Raw genomic sequence first — 19,288 nt, forward strand, 5'->3', positions numbered from 1 at the left:
TGTGGCGACCAAAACTGGATGCAATATTCCAAGTGTGGTCTTAGCTAGGCACTCTAAAGTAGTACTAACACTTCTTACAATCTTGGTCTCTCATTCTTTGGAGGAGAGCCCTAACCCCTGGAGAATTCAGAACACCCACCCCCCCAAACCCAATCAACCAAAGGAGCAGTTTTACCAAGCAGCACCATGAGGTCTCCCAGCTTCTGAGAAGGTCCTTGGCCAGCCCAAATCCTTTGCATCTGTGCCACACGGGCTCTCTTGCCTTTGAGCGTCTCCTGCTCTTCTTCATTCAGGGCAGGCCTGCATCAAAATAGAATAGAGTAGAGCTGGAAGGGACCTTGGAGGTCTTCTAGTCCAGCCCCATGCTCAAGCAGGAGAACCTATAGCGTCTCAGACAGGTGCCTGTCTAGCCTCTTCTTAAAAATCTCCAGCGATGGAGCGCCCACGATTCTGGTGGCAAACTGTTCCATTGGTTAATTGTCCTCCCTGTCAGGAAGTTTCTCCTTAATTCCAGGTTGCTTCTCTCTTTGATCCGTTTCCAACCATTGTTTCTCGTCCTGCCTTCAGGTGCTTTAGAGAATAATTTGACCCCCTCTTCTTTGTGGCAGCCCCTCAGATACTGGAAGACTGCTATGATGTCTCCCCTGATCATTCTCATCATTAGGGGTGGGGAATTGTGGTGGGTGGGAGTGTGTTTGGGGATTAATGTGTGTGGGGCCTGGTCTTTGGGTGTCATGTAAATGACAATAAAGTTTATTATTATTATTATTAAACTAGACATCCCCAATTCCAGCAACCATTCCTTGTATGTTTTAGCCTCCAGTCCCCTGATCATCTTCATTGCTCTTCTCTGCACTATTTCTAGAGTCTCAACATCTTTTTTCCATCGTGGTGACCAAAACTGGACGCAGCGTTCCAAGTGTGGCCTTACCAAGGCCTTGTAAAGTGGTATTAACACTTCACATGATCTTGATTCTCTTTTGAGGGATGCTTGTTTAGTCCTCAAACTAGGTCGGAGCCCACAAAACCATTGACCCAGCAACGGCACCAGTTTCTCAACAGCCCCACTGCGGCCTTACCTGTTGAACTCTTCAAACAGCTCCCTCACCGTCAAGGCGGAGACTAAGGCGATGGTGTAGGGCAGGCAGTGGTGCTGCTGGCTCAAGGCAAGCATCTTGGCGTAACGTGGGGCCACCGGGAAGGAGGCCATGAGGATGCCCAAAGGGCTGATGGGGCAGCTGAACTTGGCTTCCTGCAGCTTTTCCAACCTGGAAGAAGGAAATGTGTAAGGGAGAGAAGGAAAGCCATTAAAGAAACGGTCGTAAGCCGAGGATTATATCACTTTCTCGATGTTCAGTCCTTTCATTTGAAGAATGAAATAATCTCTTGGTGTGTTTGTGGGGTCCTTGGTGCTCTCTGAGCTTGGTGATTTCCCTGCAGACGTTTCAGGACCCAACTAGGTAACACCATCAGAGCTAAAAGGGAATGGGGTTTGCCCTCTGTTTATATACAAGTGGCTTGCCCTGTCAGCTACTGTATAGACCAGGGGTAGGCAACCTCGGCTCTTTTATGACTCGTGGACTTCAACTCCCAGAATTCCTGAGCCAGCTTGGCTCAGCTTGGAAACCTCTCCCTTTCCCCTCAGCACGGCTGGCTCAGGAATTCTGGGAGTTGAAGTCCATGAATCATGAGGGGGCCATAGTTCCCCTGTGCTGGCTCAGGAATTCTGGGAGTTGAAGTCCACGAGTCATGAAGGAAGCCATAATTCCCCCATGTTGGCTCAGGAATTTTGGGAGTTGAAGTCCACGAGTCATAAAAGAGCCAAGGTTGCCTACCTCTGGCCTAGGCCGCTTTATGACTCATGGACTTCAACTCCCAGAATTCCTGAGCCAGCCATGCTGAGGGGACAGGGAGAGGTTTCCAAGCTGAGCCGAGCTGGCTCAGGAATTCTGGGAGTTGAAGTCCATGAGTCATGAAGGGGCCATAGTTCCCCCATGCTGGCTCAGGGATTCTGGGAGTTGAAGTCCACGAGTCATAAAAGAGCCAAGGTTGCCTACCCCTGGTCTATACAGAAAACGTTCCCTCCTAGCCCTGATGGTGTTACCTAACTGGGTCACGAAAGGGCTGGAGCGTTAGTGAGGAGGGAGCTAAGAGATCAATCCTTTGGGATCCAAGCACAACTGTCGATGTCCATTACCTTCCAGATGTGGCAGGAGCCTTCAAGGCGCCCAGGGCGATCAGCAATTCCTCTGCAGCCCTCAGGGCATCGGTGGAGGGCGGGGTAGGAAACGGGAAATTGATCACCTATAGATAGGAAAGAGACAAAAGAGGAGATGGAGAGATACGTGTGTCCCGGAATATTATGATGGTGTATTACGATGGTATGAAGGAGGGACCTTGGGAGACGGCAGGAAGAGATGCTGCTTAGCAAATGGGTCAGATAAAAGGAGAGGGAGCCCCTAGCTGGTCCCTGTCGCCACGCTGCCATTCCAAGGGGAGGGCTGAGCTATTCCTTGGGGGCTGAAGAATTTGATGCCATCTGGAGGTAAATTGTCAGGGTAACCAAGCAACTGGTTTATTGCTGAGCGAAAGCAGACATCTTAGCAATTTCTCCCTCCCCTCGGAAGCAGAGAGAGAGGAAGAACGATCCCCGGTTCGTATTTAACATGCAAGCCAGTCTTTTAAAAGGGATCGAAGGCGTAAAGCCTATTCCAGTGATGGTGAACCCTTTAGAGACCAAGGGCCCAAACTGCAACCCAAAACCCACTTATTTATCGCTGGGTGCCAGGTGGGCGTGGCCCGCTGGGTGGGCGTGGCTGTGGTGGTCATGGCAGACTGGGTGGGTGTGGCCAAGGTGGCCGTGGTCACCTTGATGTTCTTCGTAGGGACGCTACGGTGGGGGGCAGGCAGGGTTGGGGGAGATCCAGGGGGGTCTCTGGCCAGGAGGATCGTCCTGGGATGAGGCAAGACAAGGAGAGCCAGGGTGGGGGTGCCATTGTCGCAGGGGCCGGGGGGCTGCTGCCAGACACCATCACCATCAGCCCCCGCACACAGAGGCCAGCGTGCGCATGGGGGCCGACAGTGTCCGTCAGCAGCCACAACCTGCCGGCCCCTCGACCGGCACACTCTGGGACTCCGCAGCCCACCGCCAGCAGTTCAGAGAAGCCGCCTCTGAGCTGGATGGCCGGCCGACAGCTGAGGAGCAATGCAGTGGGTCATGCCCGGGAAAAGGAGAGCATGCAAGGCCAGGAGGGATGGGACGGGGGGAGGGAACCCAGCCGTGCTGGAATGCATCTGGCCACATGGGACCTCAGCGAGTTAGCGAGTGGTTGGTTGAAGAGGGATGGTTGCCATATCTGGGGCATGGCGCGCGTGCCCACAGAGAGGGCTCCGAGTGCCGCCTCTGACACACATGCCATAGGTTCGTCACTACTGGCCTATTCCAAGCATAGTCTAAATGTAGCAGTGCCCTTCGATGGCAACCTGCAAACAACAAGCCTGCATTTATGTTACCTGCAAAAAATGACCCTTGGTGACCAATCTGCAAATAAAGTCTGAACCAAGCTGTTTATGTAAAAGCTATACAATTGCCTCCCCCCAGATCAAATTAAGGAGAAACAAAGCTGCAAATTAACCTTCGTTAGTACTGCAAAGCTTAACAGCCCAGATAGAATTTTGACTTCGGGCAAGCAGATCCTTAAAGATTCCAGAACAGCTTACAGCCTTATGGTTCTAAGAAGAAAAATTTAGCTGACTCTTTATTTCCAAGTGAAGTCTAGGAGAAGCGCACCCTGGTGGCTGATCTGCAAATAACAAGCTTGAGTTTACCTACTGCAAAACAGCGCACCTTGGTGGCTGATCTGCAAATAACAGGCTTGCATTTACCTACCGCAAAACAGAGCACCTCCTAGTGGTTAAACAAGGAACTTCGCTGAAGCCTTTACCCACGTAGAGAGAGCGCCCCTTCGTGGTTAAAGAAGGAACTTCGCTGAAGCCTTTACCCACGTACAGAGAGCGCTCTCTACCAAGGTCATGGCGCCAGGAGGATGGGTAAAACTGAAGCCCTAAAAACCGAACTCTCACCTTCTCGATGTTCAATGCTTTCATCTGCAGAATTAAATCCTCAACGGGTCGCCTGGTGATCTCGGGAGCAGAGAACTGCTCAAAATCACTGAACACCGCCGAAGAATAAAGCCTGGAACACAAAAAAGTGTGCAGCAGAGATCAAAACAATCCTTTTTTAAAAAAACTGGTTCCTTGCTAGTGTGGCTAAACAAGGAGCCACGTTTAAAGACCTGTGCTAATCCCTTTGTGGTGTCCAAAAGAATCAAGATGATTTAGGGCTGTGATGGTGACAGAAAAGGGTTTGAGAGAGAAAACTCACGTCCATGTGCAAATATTGTCCATATGTACACGCAAACACCCGTGCACACACTAAGACAAAGTCCTTCCAAGGACACAGCTGCCCAAGCCAGATGTTGCTATCTTCACCCAGGGCTAATCAGGCTTTGATGATTTGGGCATGGATAGAAGCTCAAGGTCGAAATAAGGGGCCCTTAGTGGTCTCTGAGTTGGGTGGTTTTCTTGCAGACATTTCATGACCCAACTAAGTACCATCATCAGTGCTAGAAGGGAATGGGGTTTGCAGAATGGAGGAGGAGGTGGGAGGAAGAGGAGGAGGACTGTGGGGGTCCTTGGTGCTCTGTTGAGCTTGGTGGTTTTCTTACAGACGTTTTGTGATCCAACTAGGTAACATTATCAGTGCTAGAATGGAGCAGGGTTTGATCTCTATTTATATAGTAATGGCTTCCCTGTCATTGGTAATTCCTTGATTAGGCTGTTGCTTACTGCTTGATTGTTCATTGGATATTACAGGGCAAATTTCTTGCATACATAGAGAGGGCAAGCCCCCATCCCTTCTAGCACTGATGATGTTGCCTAGTTGGGTCATGAAACGTCTGCAAGAAAACCACCAAGTTCAGAGACCACCAAGGACCCCACAGTACTTCTCCTCTTCCTCTTCTACTCCATAAATCCCACTCCCTTCTAGCATTAATGATGTTACCTAGTTGGGTCATGAAATGTCTGCAAGAAAACTACCAAGCTCAGAGACCACCATGGATCCACATTTGGGCATTCCTGATTTTCAGTTCTGTAAAGAAAAAAAAAAAAATAGCTCACCTGTAACAGTGGCCTGGCTCCGTTCGGCCTGCTCGGCCTGCCCGCTGGTTGGCCGAAGCCTGGGATGTCCACATAACCTTGAAGGATGAGATGCCGGTGACTTTGTCGTAGAAGCGTTTCTTGACCTTCCCACAATCAACTACGTATCTGATGCCCGGGATGGTCAGAGACGTTTCTGCCACATTGGTGGCCACGACACAAAGCCTAGTCCCAGGTGGAGATGGCCTGAAAACCTATAATATAATAAATATAATATAATAAATATAATAATATAATAATATAATACAATACAATATAACATAACATAATAGAATACAATTAATAGAATAGAATATGGAATAGAATAGAAAATAGAATAGAATATAGAATAGAATATATAATTCAATAGAATAGAATAGAACAGAATAGAATATAGTATGGAATAGAATATAGAATAGAATAGAATATAGAATAGAATAGAATAAAATAGAAAATATGGAATAGAATGGAATAGAATATAGAATATAGAATAGAATAGAATAGAAAAGAAAACATGGAATGGAACAGAATATAGAATATGTAATAGAATAGAATATAATAGAATATAGTATGGAATAGAATATAGAATAGAATAGAATAGAGGAATGAAGAATAGGCTAGACTAGACTAGAATAACAGAGTTGGAAGGGACCTTGCAGGTCATCTAGCCTAACCCCCCGCCCTGCACTATTTCTGACAAGGCAGTCCACTCTCTTCTGCAAAGCTTCCAGGGATGAAGCTCCCACAACCTCTAAAGGCAACATCATCTGCGGTGATGTTGCCCGCCGTGTCCTATTTGTAAAAACTCTGTTACTGGGATGGAATGTGGTCTGGATTCCCGAGAGGGAGGGAGGGGCCAAATTCCAGAGGCCAAAGAGGCAGTGAAGCTGAGATGGTTTGGCTGGGAGGAAAAGAGTAACGATGGATGCTCCCTAGCAACTCTCAAAGTATAGGTGGTCCTCGACTTACGACTGAGCCCAAGATTTCCATTGCTCAGCAAGAGAGTTGCTGTGAGTTTTGCCCCGTTTGTATGACCTCTTTTGCCACAGTTGTTAAGTATAGGGTTTCCTTCCTGAGCAGGGGGTTGGAATTGATGACCTCCAAAGTCCCTTCCAACATTATTATTATTATTATGGATCATCGCACAGTCAGCCAGATGTTCAGACGGGATTTGGCATTTTGTCTACCTATCGAGTTCTTACCCAGGACCTGGGATAGGCAGATGTGGATGTTTGATGGTATTACAGATATCGTCGCAGGATGGAAGCAGTTCCTAGTAAGGCCGCCTTTTTCAATTGACTAATAGCGAATTTGTCAATGCCAATGGTGTTCAAGTGGTGCTCCAGTTGTTTTGGGATTGCACCCAAGGAGCCTATGACTATTGGTACTACCCTTGCTTGCCTTTGCCACAGTCTTTCTATTTCTATTTGTAGGTCTTTGTATTTTGTTATCTTCTCCAGTTCTTTCTCTTCTATTCTGCTATCTCCAGGCACTGCCACATCCACTATCCAGACTTTTTTGTCTTTCTTATCGACAATTGTTAAGTCTGGGGTGTTATGTTGCAGGTGCTTGTCTGTTTGAATTCTAAGTATTATTATTATTATTATTATTATTATTATTATTATTATTATTATTATTATTATTATCAGTGTTGTTAATAACACGGTTCTTGAGCGAATCTGGCTCCACTCTTGATTTTGCTTGCCATAAAGTCTCAAAAGAAGAAAGCACAACTCCTGGACACTGTGACCCTCATAAGTACATGCAGCTTTTCTGAATGTACCCCAATATTCCTACAAGGGTATTTAGTCTTACCTTGGCTTGCTTTTCTGGAGCCAGCAAAGAGTAGAGAGGAAGGACATAAAGTGGGTGGGAAGAATCCGGCTTTTCACCTGCATTCAAATTATAAACAGGACAAAAAAAAAATAATCTAAGTGCTGAAAAGATTAGCCAGCAAGGTTATTAGTACTATAATCTGTATTTTCCAGACACAATCAGACCTCTGCTATTTTTTGTTTGATCACTGATGTTAGCCTTATGTGCTTTTGTTTTAATCACTCGCTCTTCCATGAACCCTCGGGAAATAAGGCGGTATAAAAATATAAGTGTAAGGACCCACCCTACTCTGCATCTTAAGAAGGCAGAACTCTTGGAATATTTCTTCCAACAGGCACCCTTTATTAAGAGAAAATGGTTGCAGGCGTTCTAGACAGGACCTGGGGCCCAAGCCCTACGGTTCAAGGTTTTAAGGGGTCCCCAGCAGCCCCACCCCACTGTCTTTCCAGCGACAATCCCAGGCTTTACATTTCCACCCCCTTTTTCCTCACTGCCAGTGGAAGGGAGACTTCAGAGGGGAGTAGATGAAAGCTGATGTTATGGTTAGTCCTTTTGGTGGTATCCACATTCAAGTCCTTTGAAGTGTACCAAAGGAAGTGAGGGCCTTTGTTCACCCCCCCTTCCCCTTCATCGTATGACAGAATCCAGAGAGGGCAGAAATGGGGTTTTCCATAGTCGATAACTAGAGATGAAATACAATTGGATTCTGACAATAAGTAAAAATATAACCAGTAAATAAATACATTTCAATATGTTTTGCAAATCAGAGCTAAGGCAGGGGAAGAAGAAAATCAGCAGCTATATTTTCTGGCAGCTTCATGAGAACTAGTCTCTTTGTTACTTTATTTATATTTATTGACCGTAAATCTAACAGAGTGGTTACTTTAAAAACAGAGATACTTGATCTTAAAAAAAGGTCTCCCGCTGTTAAAGAAAGACCAACATCTTTGAGGAGGTTATACAATAAGCTGCTAACTTTACATTTGTGGTTTGTTGAACAAGTCAGGATTCCATATCCTATGATAGTATGAAGGCGAGATCTGTCCATAAAATAGAAAAAAAAAAGAAGCTGAATCAGATGGTGTCTTATCTTATTATGGTTCAGGCTAATGTGGTTTGATCGGCTAACCATGATTAAAAAAAATCTCCCGGTCTTCTGTGCAAACTCAACCAACTTTCAATGCTTGCAAACCTTCTTGAAGGCAATCTTCGCCCAGATCAAGGTCAAGATCCGAACCAACCGAGTTTGCTTCTTCATCGTCTTCAGCGGCCTCGCGGTCTTCGTCTCCTTCGTCAACCGGCAGAACGGAATAATTATCCAGATCAATTTTGGGCAGTGCCTAGAAATAAAAAGGAAAAAAAAAAAAACCCAACTTCAAAGACTCGACAAACTTCTAGATTTAAAATTTAGAAGGCATTTGGGAGAATCTTAGACATAGTTGAAAAGTATGAACATATCCAATCATCTAAAGCAAGAAGATAAATCAGATTGTTATCTTTAAGTAACTTAGGGTACTTAGGAGATGAATGTGCAAAACTAAGATTATTTTGGGGATTTTTTTTTAAGGAGCAAATATAGGTTGTCTTTAGAATGGAATGCAATGGAATAGAATAGAATAGAACAGAATTACATGATAGAATTACAGAATAGAATAGAATAGAATAGAATGGAATAGAATGGAATATAGAACAGAAAATAGAATAGAATTACATGATAAAATTACAGACTAGACTAGACTAGACTAGACCAGAATAGGAAGGGACCTTGGAGGTCTTCTAGTCCAGCCCCCTACTCAAGCAGGAGAACCTATACCTTCTCAGACAGGTGAATGTCCAGTCTCTTCTTAAAAATCTCCAGTGATGGAGCACCCACAATTTCTGGAGGTAAGCTGTTCTATTGGTTAATTGTCCTCACTGTCAGGAAGTTTCTCCTTAATTCCAGGTTGCTTCTCTCTTTGATTAGTTTCCAACCATTGTTTCTCGTCCTGCCCTCTGGTGCTTTGGTGAACAACGTGACCCCCTCTTCCTTGTGGCAGCCCCTCAGATACTGGAACACTGCTATCATGTCTCCCCTATTTCTTCTTTTCTTTAGATTGGCCAAACTCAAGTCCCATAGCCATTCTTCGTATGTTCTAGTCTCCAGGCCCCTGATCATCTTACTCTTTGACATTACCATTTATTTAGTGACTACTCAAAGTTACAATGGCACTGGAAAAAAGTGACTTGCAACTGGTGCTTGTGCCTGTAAGTGGTTCACCATGTAAATGGTCATGTGATCAAATTTTGGGCTCTTGGAAACCAGCCCGCATCTATGACAATTGCAGGAAAATTTTGCTTACTTGAAGAGCGTGCTTCTTTTTCCGTCTGGATTTCTTAAACCTTCGGATCTCTTTCAAAGAACTGTACTCATCGTCAGAGCCTACAAAGAGCAAAGCCACGTCTTTCTCAACCAAGTCTATAAAATGTTAGTAGAACTCCCAGAATTCCCCAAGCAACATGGACGGGCTTCATCACCCAGAATTCCACAGGCAACATGGATGGACTTCAACTCCCAGAATTCCGCAGCCAACATGGACATCACCTAGAATCCCCCAAGCAACATGGATGGACCATCGCTCAGCCAACAAGGGTTGGACCAACTCCCAAATTTTCCCAGTCGACACAGATGAATGAACGCCCAGAATTCCCCAGCAAGTCCACCCATTCTGGCTTGGGAATTATGGGAGGTGAAGCCCTCTCCTCTTAAAATGGCCAGGACTGAGAAACACAGCTCTGGAGTGAGTGATTCAAAAAGGCAATTTAAGAGAGTGATGAACTTCCTACTGGGGGGGTTTCACTTATCACCGGATATCAGGGTCCTTTCAGAGAGTTGAAAAAGTGGAGAAGATCAATTAAAGTCAAGTCCTCAACTTACGATGGATCATTTAGTGACCACCTGAAGTTACGACGTCACTAAAAAAAAGTGACTTACGAACATTTTCACACAGATGATTGTTGCAGCATCCTGTGGATCACGTGATCAAAATTTGGACGCTTGGAAAATGATTCATATTTATGACACGCTTGGAAGCTAACTCATATTTATGACGGTCGCAGCATTCCATGGTCACGTGGTTCCCTTTTGCGACCTTCGTACAAGCGAAGTTGATGAGCGAAGCCAGATTCACGCGGCAATATTTTACTAACTTAACAACTGCAGTGATTCATTTAACGTGGCAAGGAAGGTCGTAAAATGGGGCAAAAACTCCTTTAACAACTGCCTCACTTAGCAACATGTCGGGCTCAGCTGTGGTCATAAATTGAGGACTACCTGTTATGACATTTTCTGCCCTTAGCAAAGAAAAAACAGCTACGCATCTCTGAAGATTTTAACCAGGTCACCTGCAGAAATGCAGAGCGCGGGTAAATAACTCCTAATGCTTGAATCCACACCTCCCACAATTCCTGGGGCAGGTCAACCCCCCAAACCCTCTGGATGGCCTCAGGTTGCCCCCTCCCAGGTCAGAGAAGGCAAGGCCACACTCTCAAGGACTGAGAGCCCTTTTCCGCGCTGCTACTTGAGGAAGGATTAAAATGGAGGACACGGGGGTCAGAGCTGAAGATAAGACGTTTAGCTATGCACTTTAGGATGGACGCCCTTCGAACGATGCAGGAGCATGAATGGATTTCCCGAAAACATTGCAGCCAAGAAGGCTCCACGTCCATTTGCACTATTCAATTTAGCCCTGAGGACACAGGTAAACCTCCAGGTGGCCTCAACGACTCTCTAAAAGAGTGGTTCTCAACCTGTGGGTCGGGACCCCATTTGGGGTCGAACAACCATTTCACGGGGGTCACCAAACAACGCAGTCCGCCATTTTCTTCCCCCTTTTCCTTAGCTGTGCTACTCCCTTTTATTCTATTGGCTTTTGAAAGCCAATAGAATAGACTCTCTTGAATAGAGTCTAATTCTATTGGCTTTCAAAAGCCAACAGGAATTGTCCAGGCTGTCTCTGCCCTGCTGAGCCCGCCAAAAGGCCCATTCTGCAAACGGTGCTGCAAGTTGTCTGCAGCGAAGGCGAGCTGTCTGGAAGTTTCCACCCCTCCCTGCTGAGCAACTACTAAAAATGTAAGTAAAAGAGGGCCAGGGGTGGGAGGTGGGAGACCGGCGGGCGCAGGGAGGGTTGCTGGCGCGCGTGGGGCCCAGCGGGTGCCTTACCTCCCTTGGGCTGGGCCAGCTGGTGGCCCAGCCGGTGGTCGGCCTGTGCCGTCTCTGCCGCTTGCCAGCTACGCCTCGGCCGGCGCAGGGGGCGGCACCACGCATGTGCGGCACTCCCGGGCAGGGAAAGACATCGACTTACGACCGGTTGGGTAGTCCTCGACTTACGACCGGTTGAGTAGTCCTCGACTTACAACCGGTTGGGGGGGGGGGTCGTGGCATTAAAAAGGTTGAGAACCACTGCTCTAAAAGAAGGCAAATGACCAGCCATCTGCAAGGAGTATAAATCCTTCCACTCCCCACCATCCGGTCAGAGCCGAAGAAGCTTCTGGGATGAGAAGCGAAACGTCTTCGGAAGAAAAACAAGAAAGTCCAGCGGCCTCCTGAAAAAACACCTTTGGGACAGGACACGGGAGTAAATGTCAAAGAGCGCGAAACGTACCTGGCGTTGCATTTTTGCAAAAAGGGAAGGACTTCCTCAGCCTCCGACACAGGGAATGGACTTCGGCTTGTCCAGTTAAGAACACCAAAATCCCTCCTGCAAAAGGAAAGAACGGTGGCCTTTTAAACTGGACCACCAAAGAGAACGCTACAAAGTGCATAGAGCAGTGGTGGCGAACCTATGGCACATGTGCCAGCGGGGGGGGGGCACTTGGAGCCCTCTCTGTGGGCACGCATACCTCACTCTTTGGCTAAGTCTTCGCAGGAAAAAGCCATTTCTCAAGCCCCTTCCTAGCCAAAACAAGCCTCCAGAGTGAGCGTGTTGTTTTCAACTTTGAATTATATCAAATCTGACACCAGAAACAGACTAACAGATGACCTGAGTGCTGCATGCGTTGCTCTCAAACTTACAAAGTATGAGCCAAGGTTAGACAAATGATCAGCATGCGTACAACAGCAAAAATCACGTTAATTGTTCAAAAGCATGCCAAATGCAAACTTTGACCTTTCAGTAAAAAGTTGTTTGCATGATTGAAAGCTTTGTTATTGTATTTTTCTTTTAAGACAAAAGATGTTAATGTAGGAGTTGTTTTTTCCTAAACTAAAGGGTACAAACCCTGCTTCTTTCTAGTACTGATGATGTTACCTAGTTTGGTAAGGAAACGCCTGCAAGAAAATAACCAAGCTCAGAGAGCAGCAAGGACCCCACAGTTGGAACTGTATTGAAACACCATCAGGGAATAATGTGCTGCTGCTGTTACGTGAATGCTTTGCAAAGACAAAATTCGATTTTTATAGGTATCTCTTCAGGCAACTGTTTTTGTTCGTTTTTCTTTTAATCAGCCCTCTGACCTGGAGGAAGCATTCGGTGAATTTTGCAGACTTTCCGGAAACATTCCCCGCTGTAATCATCCAACGGGGTCCTCTTGTTGAAATGAACGGTGACCGGAAACTGCCTCGCATCTACCTGACATAGAAAAGACCATAGGTTAAAATACAATGGCAAGACAACGAAACAATGGTCTGAACCCCAATTTAAATCAACCTTATCAGAAGGTTCTGGGTTAAATTACTGCCCTATTCCTTAAATTTTCGAAATAAAAGGCTTCCAGTCACGGACAGCTCTTTATTTTATAGTTAACATAAATACGATACATAATTATGATCTAGGTCAGGGGTAGGCCACGTAGGCCCTTTTATGACTCGTGAACTTCAACTCCCAGAATTCCCGAGCCAGCCACACTGAGGGGAAAGGGAGAGGTTTCCAAGCTGAGCCATGTTGGCTCAGGAATTCTGGGAATTGAAGTCCACGAGTCATAAAAGAGCCAGGGTTGCCTACCTCTGGCCTAGGCCGCTTTATGACTCGTGGACTTCAACTCCCAGAATTCCTGAGCCAGCATGGGGGAACTATGGCCCCCTCATGACTCGTGGACTTCAACTCCCAGAATTCCTGAGCCAGCATGGGGGAACTATGGCCCCCTCATGACTTGTGGACTTCAACTCCCAGAATTCCTGAGCCAGCATGAGGGAAACTTTGGCCCCTTCATGACTGGTGGACTTCAACTCCCAGAATTCCTGAGCCAGCCTGGCTTAGCTTAGAAACCTCTCCCTTTCCCCTCAGCATGGCTGGCTCAGGAATTCTGGGAGTTGAAGTCCACCAGTCATAAAAGAGCCAAGGTTGCCTACCCGATCTAGGTAATCCTTGGCTTATGACCACAACTGAGCCCCACATTTTGCCTTGATAAGACAGTTAAGTGAGCTTTGCCCCATTTTACGACCTTTCCCCCCAGTTGTTAAGTGAATCCCTGCAGCTGTTAAGTTAGTAATACAGTTGTTAAAAGAATCTGGTTTTCCCCATTGACTTGGCTGGTCAAAGTCGCAAAACGGGATCGCGTGACACCCCGGGATGCTGCGACCGTCGTAAATACGAATCGGTTGCTAAGCGCCCGAGTTTTGATCATGTGACCACAGGGATGGTGCAACGGTCGTTAACTGTGAAAAACGGTCCTAAGTCCCTTTTTTCAATGCCGTTGTAACTTTGAATGCTCACTAAAAGAATCGTTGTAAGTCTACAACACGTACAAATGCAAAATTATCAAGCGCTGAACTCAGCTTAATTTTATCTTCACCAGAGTAAAGGCCAAGTCAGAAATGGGAAGGCCTTTCTTAAGGTTTCAACTAATGGGGTAAAGGGAGACTTTGAGATGAAGGGAAATTTGATTATTAGCGTTAAATATTGCCAGGAAATAATAAAAAAACAAGGGATCAATTGGGTCAATATTGAGGAGTTAGACTTATAAGGGAAATGAAAATTAAGTATTAGGAAATAGCTTTGAATTATTGTTTAGCCCAGATAATGCAGATGATAGATTTGACATAATAAAGGATACTCCATTACTGTGGGGGTGTATTAGGATGAGAAATAGGAAATGTTTATGAAATAAAATATGAATATATTTACGTAAGTAATAGGTGTATTTTAGATAGTATAACTTCTATGGAGTGAAATAAAGGAAATTTGGGCTACCTGGAAATAAAATAGTATGGATATTAAGGTTAAATTGGAGTATTGCAAATAAATATTAAAATTAGGTAAAACTTAAAAACAGGATATGAATATGCATAAGCAAAAACGTATTGATAAATGCAGTGCTTTTTTTTGTAAAAAAAAAAAAAAAGAGTGCGGGAACTCACACATGTCATACAACCCGCCTTGCCTACCCTACAAGGTTCCATCTCAAAAAGGTGCTGGAACCCCGTTCTGGGCGTTCTATGACAAAAAAAGCGCTGGATAAATGTTTTAACTGAGTTTGATATAATTGGAAATTTACTAGCTTAAATATGATATAGCAAATGTTAAGGGAAATGAAGAAGAAATTTTTGATGATGTCATCAACTAAAGATGTTGTTATTGAACTATTGACTAACCCAATCACCATGTGGCTTTCCAAATACTTAATTGTAAAACTGGAAAACTAATAAAAAAAATTCTTATTAAAAGAAAAAAGAAGCGGGAAGGCCTTGGGATGAAACTGGCCAAAAGAAGGGTTGCAATGAAGCACAGATATGAAGGAAGCCTGGGCAAAATATTCAAAAAACTTATTTATTGTTCCTACGCACCTACACACAAACACCCCATTCCCTTTTCACCTGGATAACCGGAGGAGGAACAGGAAATAGTTTCTGGTTAGCGGTGAAATCCTCCACGCGCAGCGTCGCAGACATGATGATCAGTTTCAACGGCTGCCCTTTCTGAGAACGGAGAAATGAAACGCTGGAAGACAGAGACTCATCCCCAACGGCCTCAGCCCGTCTTCAACAGGGAAGGGATCCAGGGCAGAAAACATCCTGTAGCCAGTAAAGCTTCACACCCATTTGCACCTCTCAGGTGACCCCGAGGACATAGGTAAGCCTCCAAGTGGCCTCAACGACCCTCTAAAACAGGGATCTTCAAATGTGGCCCTTTTATGACTTGTGGACTTTGACTCCCAGAATTCCTCAGCCAGGCATGCTGGCTGAGGAATTCTGGGAGTCGAGGTCCACAAGTCATAAAAAGGCCAAGTTTATGACTTGTGGACTTCGACTCCCAGAATTCCTCAGCCATTTGCACCGCTCAGGTGACCCTGAGGACACAGGTAAGCCTCCAAGTGGCCTCAACGACCCTCTAAAACAGGGGCCTTCGAACTTAGCCATTTTATGACTTGTGGACTTCGACTCCCAGAATTCCTCAGCCAGGCATGCTGGCTGAGGAATTCTGGGAGTGGAAGTCCACAAGTCATAAAAGGGCCACGTTTGAAGACCCCCTGCTCTAAAAGGATGCCAATGACCAGCTGTCTGCGAGGAGTACCAATTCTTCCATTCCCCACCATCCAGTCAGAACTGACGAAGCTTCTGGGATGAGAAATGAAACGCCTTCAAAGGAAAAACAATAAAGTCTCTCAAAGGTTGGGCAGAATTAAAGATGATAAAGATTTAGGGGGGGAGGAACGAGAGGAGGAACGTGGGGTGCATGTGCTTTCACTTGAATCTGGCAATTGTTTTATCTGGCTTTTAGCTTGCTGGAAGGCCGGAGTTATTTAGAAGTGAGACACCTTTCGATTAAACGGATCTCAACGTGGAAACACGGCGTGCATTTGATTAATTAATCCTTCTTTCTTCTTTACCTTAGCCCGGAGAGGGACGATACGCGATAGAAGGCCAATTAAGATGTCGGTGTACACACTCCTCTCGTGGGCCTCATCCAGAATGACGACGTGATACTTGGACAGCAAAAAATCCTGAAACAAACAAACAAACAAAAAATTAAGACGTGGAAGAATTTCCGTCCGGTTTGCCAGGCTCGTGAACTGAGATTCAGAAGCAATGGGCCTCAAGACATCAAGCAAAGTCAATGGACAAAGCTGGATTTGCTTAATGACCGTGTGATTCACTTAACAACTGCGGTCATCGGTTTAACAACATACCCTCCCCACAAAAAAGGGTGCAAAATTGGCCATGACTCATTTAACAACCCCCTGGCTTAACAATAGAGTTTCTGATCCCAATTGTGGTCGCAATTTCAAGACCTTTTTAAGGAGGAGTGGGAAAAAAAGTGTCTCTTTTATTTCATTACTGGGGAGGAAACAGGAAGAAGAGATTACTGACTCCCCCTATTTCTTCTTGGACTGCTAAAGCTAGAAAATGTTCCGCGTAGCTGTGCATTCTCCTAAAATCAATTTCCACCTCACTTTTCAAAGGAGGAAAATATGAAGTCCCCACCTTCTGGATTTCTTTCAGCAGCACACCGTCCGTCATGAACTTGATTTTCGTGTCCTTCGTCACGTTCCCCTCGTAACGGATTTGGTAGGAAATGACCCTGGTACAAAGAATGTGGACACCATGTTGAGGTTGTCAAGATGTCCCTCACAACACACAAAACTGAGATGAGACTGTTAAACCCATCCAGTTAGGACACCCATCTTGCTGGATGTGTTTAGGGCAAATGTAAACAGCGATGCTTAAATAATGTTAGGCTCCTGATCTCCAAACATCGTCCAGTTTTTCCTCCTCCTCCTAATTATTGTTATAGAGTTGGAAGGGACCTTGGAGGTCATCTAGTCCAACTCCCTGCTCAGGCAGGAAACCCTATACCATTTCAGACAAATGGTTGTGCAGTCTCTTCTTTAAAACTTCCTGTGTTGGAACATTCACAACTTCTGGAAGCAGGTTGTTCCACTGATTAATTGTTCTCACTGTCAGGAAGTTTCTCCTTCGTTCTAGGTTGCTTCTTTCTTTGATTAACTTCCATCCATTGCTTCTTGTCCTGCCTTCAGGTGCTTTGGAGAACAATTTCTACAAAGTTACAAGCCACTGTTTCAGCTTGTTCTCTAGTTTGGTTCCTTAGTATTATTTTGACTAACTCGATCCGACCAAACACGTTCTCTGGGTTTTGAAATGACTGCTAGCAGAATCGGTTGCTGGAATTGGGTATGTCTAGTCTAATGAAGAGAAGGACGAGGGGGGGACATGATAGCCGTCTTCCAATATCTCAGGGGTTGCCCCAAAGAAGAGGGAGTCAAGCTATTCTCAAAAAACACTCAGAGTCATAATCATGCAAAGCACAAAATCATCACGTCACTGTCCAGCTACTTAAATTCCCTGAAAAATCTATCTCACCTGCACAGCTGAGTCCTCAAATGGTTTCTCGAATTTAAGACAGATGCCATGTTTCTATTTCAACAGAGGTTTTTTTTTTCCACCCCCCCCCCAATTATATCTGAAACCAATTTTGGAAAGAGCCATCCTTACTGTTGGGATAAATTCATTTCTGCTGCGACGCGCTGAGACATAGACATCGCTGCTACACGCCTCGGTTCGGTAACCCCGATGATGCCGCCGGTGCTACAAAACAGAATTGAGATGAGGTTTTAGTAGTAGTAGACTAGTTAAGAGCAGAGTTTCCCAACTGTGGCAACTTTTGAGATGTGTGGGACTTCAACTCCCAGAATTCTCTAGCCGCACGATTGGACTTCACTTCGCGGGATTCCATAGACAGCATGGATGGACTTCAAGATTCTGGCAGAGAAATTCTGGGAGTTGAAGTCTGTGCGAGGCCAGATCCTGAAGTTGAAACTCAAGTAGTTTGGCCACGTAATGAGAAGGAAGGACTCACTGGAGAAGGGCCTGATGCTGGGAAAGATGGAGGACAAGAGAAGAATGGGACGACAGAGAATGAGATGGCTGGATGGAGTCACTGAAGCAGCAGGCGTGAGCTTCAATGGACTCCAGAAGATGGCAGAGGACAGGAAGGCCTGGAGGAATGTTGTCCATGGGGTCGTGATGGGTCAGACACAACTTCGCAACTAACAACAACAAAGCTTGAAAAAACCACTGGTTTAAATTATTTGTATCAGAGCTTTGTGGAAATGAAGGCTTGAAGCTAAAGTGTGTGTGTAGGCTATTGTTAATTGATTTCATTTTATTCTAGCAAGCACAGGGAGATGCAACCGAGAAAAGAATTAAAAGCCAACACAACTAATCCTTTGACTTTTGACCGCAACTGAACCCAAAATTTTGGTTGCTAGGCCAGACATTTGTTAAGTGAGTTTTGCCGCATTTTATGACCTGACTTGCCCTGGCTGTTAAGTCAATCACTGCGGCTCTTAAGTTAGTAACACAGCTGTGAAGTGAATCTGACTTTCCCCATTGGCTGTGCTGGTCAGGAGGTCGTAAAAAGGGATCACACGGTCCCAGAATACGGCCATAAACATGAGCCGGTTGCCAAGCATCCAAATTTTGATCCCACGACCACATAAGTCGTCGTAAGTGTGAAAATCGATCCCAGGGCAGTTGTAACTTCGAACTGTCACTAAATGAACGGTTGTAAGTCAAGGACTATCTGCACAAGGGGCTACATTTGAAGCCCCCCCAGTTTATACCTTGCGTAGCCTGCTTCATAGAGGAACTGAGGCACTTGTGTGGTTTTCCCACAACCTGTTTCCCCGCATATGATGACGATCGGATTCTCCCGCACGGCTTCCATCACAACTTGCTCTTCTCCAAGAATGGGGAGTCTCAACCTGGCTTCCTTCCAAGAGAAACAAAAGAATATCCATGAACACCAACTGGCAGTCAAAAGGCATGACGAAAATTCTTTAACTTCACACAACATGTAGACAGATTTAATCACAGTTTCAATTGGGAAAAGGTGACCGTCCTAGACCAGGGCAAATCCCAAAAATGCTAGGGAATTTTCAGAAGCCTGGCCCTGGGACAAATTTATTTATTTATTTATGAGACTTATCTACCGCTTTAAGTGCAAGCACTCTCTAAGCGGTGTACACCAGTAAGCAATGTATATATATATATATATATATATATATATATATATATATATATATTTACATTGCCCCCAACAATCTGGGTCCTCATTTTACCGACCCCGGAAGGATGGAAGGCTGAGTCAACCTTGAGCCGGTGAGATTTGAACCGCTGACCTGCTGAACACAGTCAGTTAAAGTGGCCTGCAGTACTGCACTCTAACTACTGCGCCACCTCGGCTCAGCCCTCAATAGACACATGGACATTAACTACATCTGTATGTGTAAAAGAGACAATCAACAAGGAACAAAAAAA

General features: G+C 45.3%; 1 protein-coding gene across 2 annotated transcripts in view; it reads right to left on the minus strand.

Annotated features, from left to right (window-relative positions):
• DHX37 (DEAH-box helicase 37) overlaps window positions 1-19,288 on the minus strand; it is a 37,448-nt gene that overhangs the window by 13,521 nt on the left and 4,639 nt on the right. For both annotated transcript variants that reach the window (XR_005558411.1, XM_039357334.1), the window contains exons 5-19: window positions 18,592-18,740; window positions 17,462-17,554; window positions 16,433-16,529; window positions 15,838-15,951; window positions 14,825-14,926; window positions 12,527-12,641; window positions 11,676-11,771; window positions 9,375-9,454; window positions 8,228-8,375; window positions 7,015-7,091; window positions 5,182-5,414; window positions 4,084-4,195; window positions 2,198-2,304; window positions 1,080-1,268; window positions 176-300 (exon numbers count right to left, since the gene is read on the minus strand). Coding sequence is in view for 1 of the 2 variants with exons in the window: in XM_039357334.1 (XP_039213268.1) it covers window positions 176-300; window positions 1,080-1,268; window positions 2,198-2,304; window positions 4,084-4,195; window positions 5,182-5,414; window positions 7,015-7,091; window positions 8,228-8,375; window positions 9,375-9,454; window positions 11,676-11,771; window positions 12,527-12,641; window positions 14,825-14,926; window positions 15,838-15,951; window positions 16,433-16,529; window positions 17,462-17,554; window positions 18,592-18,740 (1,837 nt within the window). In the remaining variant the exon portion in view is untranslated. The remainder of the gene's footprint in view (window positions 1-175; window positions 301-1,079; window positions 1,269-2,197; window positions 2,305-4,083; window positions 4,196-5,181; window positions 5,415-7,014; window positions 7,092-8,227; window positions 8,376-9,374; window positions 9,455-11,675; window positions 11,772-12,526; window positions 12,642-14,824; window positions 14,927-15,837; window positions 15,952-16,432; window positions 16,530-17,461; window positions 17,555-18,591; window positions 18,741-19,288) is intronic.

The sequence above is a fragment of the Crotalus tigris genome, unplaced genomic scaffold (assembly GCF_016545835.1).
Source record: "Crotalus tigris isolate CLP2741 ecotype Arizona unplaced genomic scaffold, ASM1654583v1 scf7180000018891.247784533:1973344, whole genome shotgun sequence".
In the NCBI taxonomy this organism is placed as follows: Eukaryota; Metazoa; Chordata; class Lepidosauria; order Squamata; family Viperidae; genus Crotalus; species Crotalus tigris.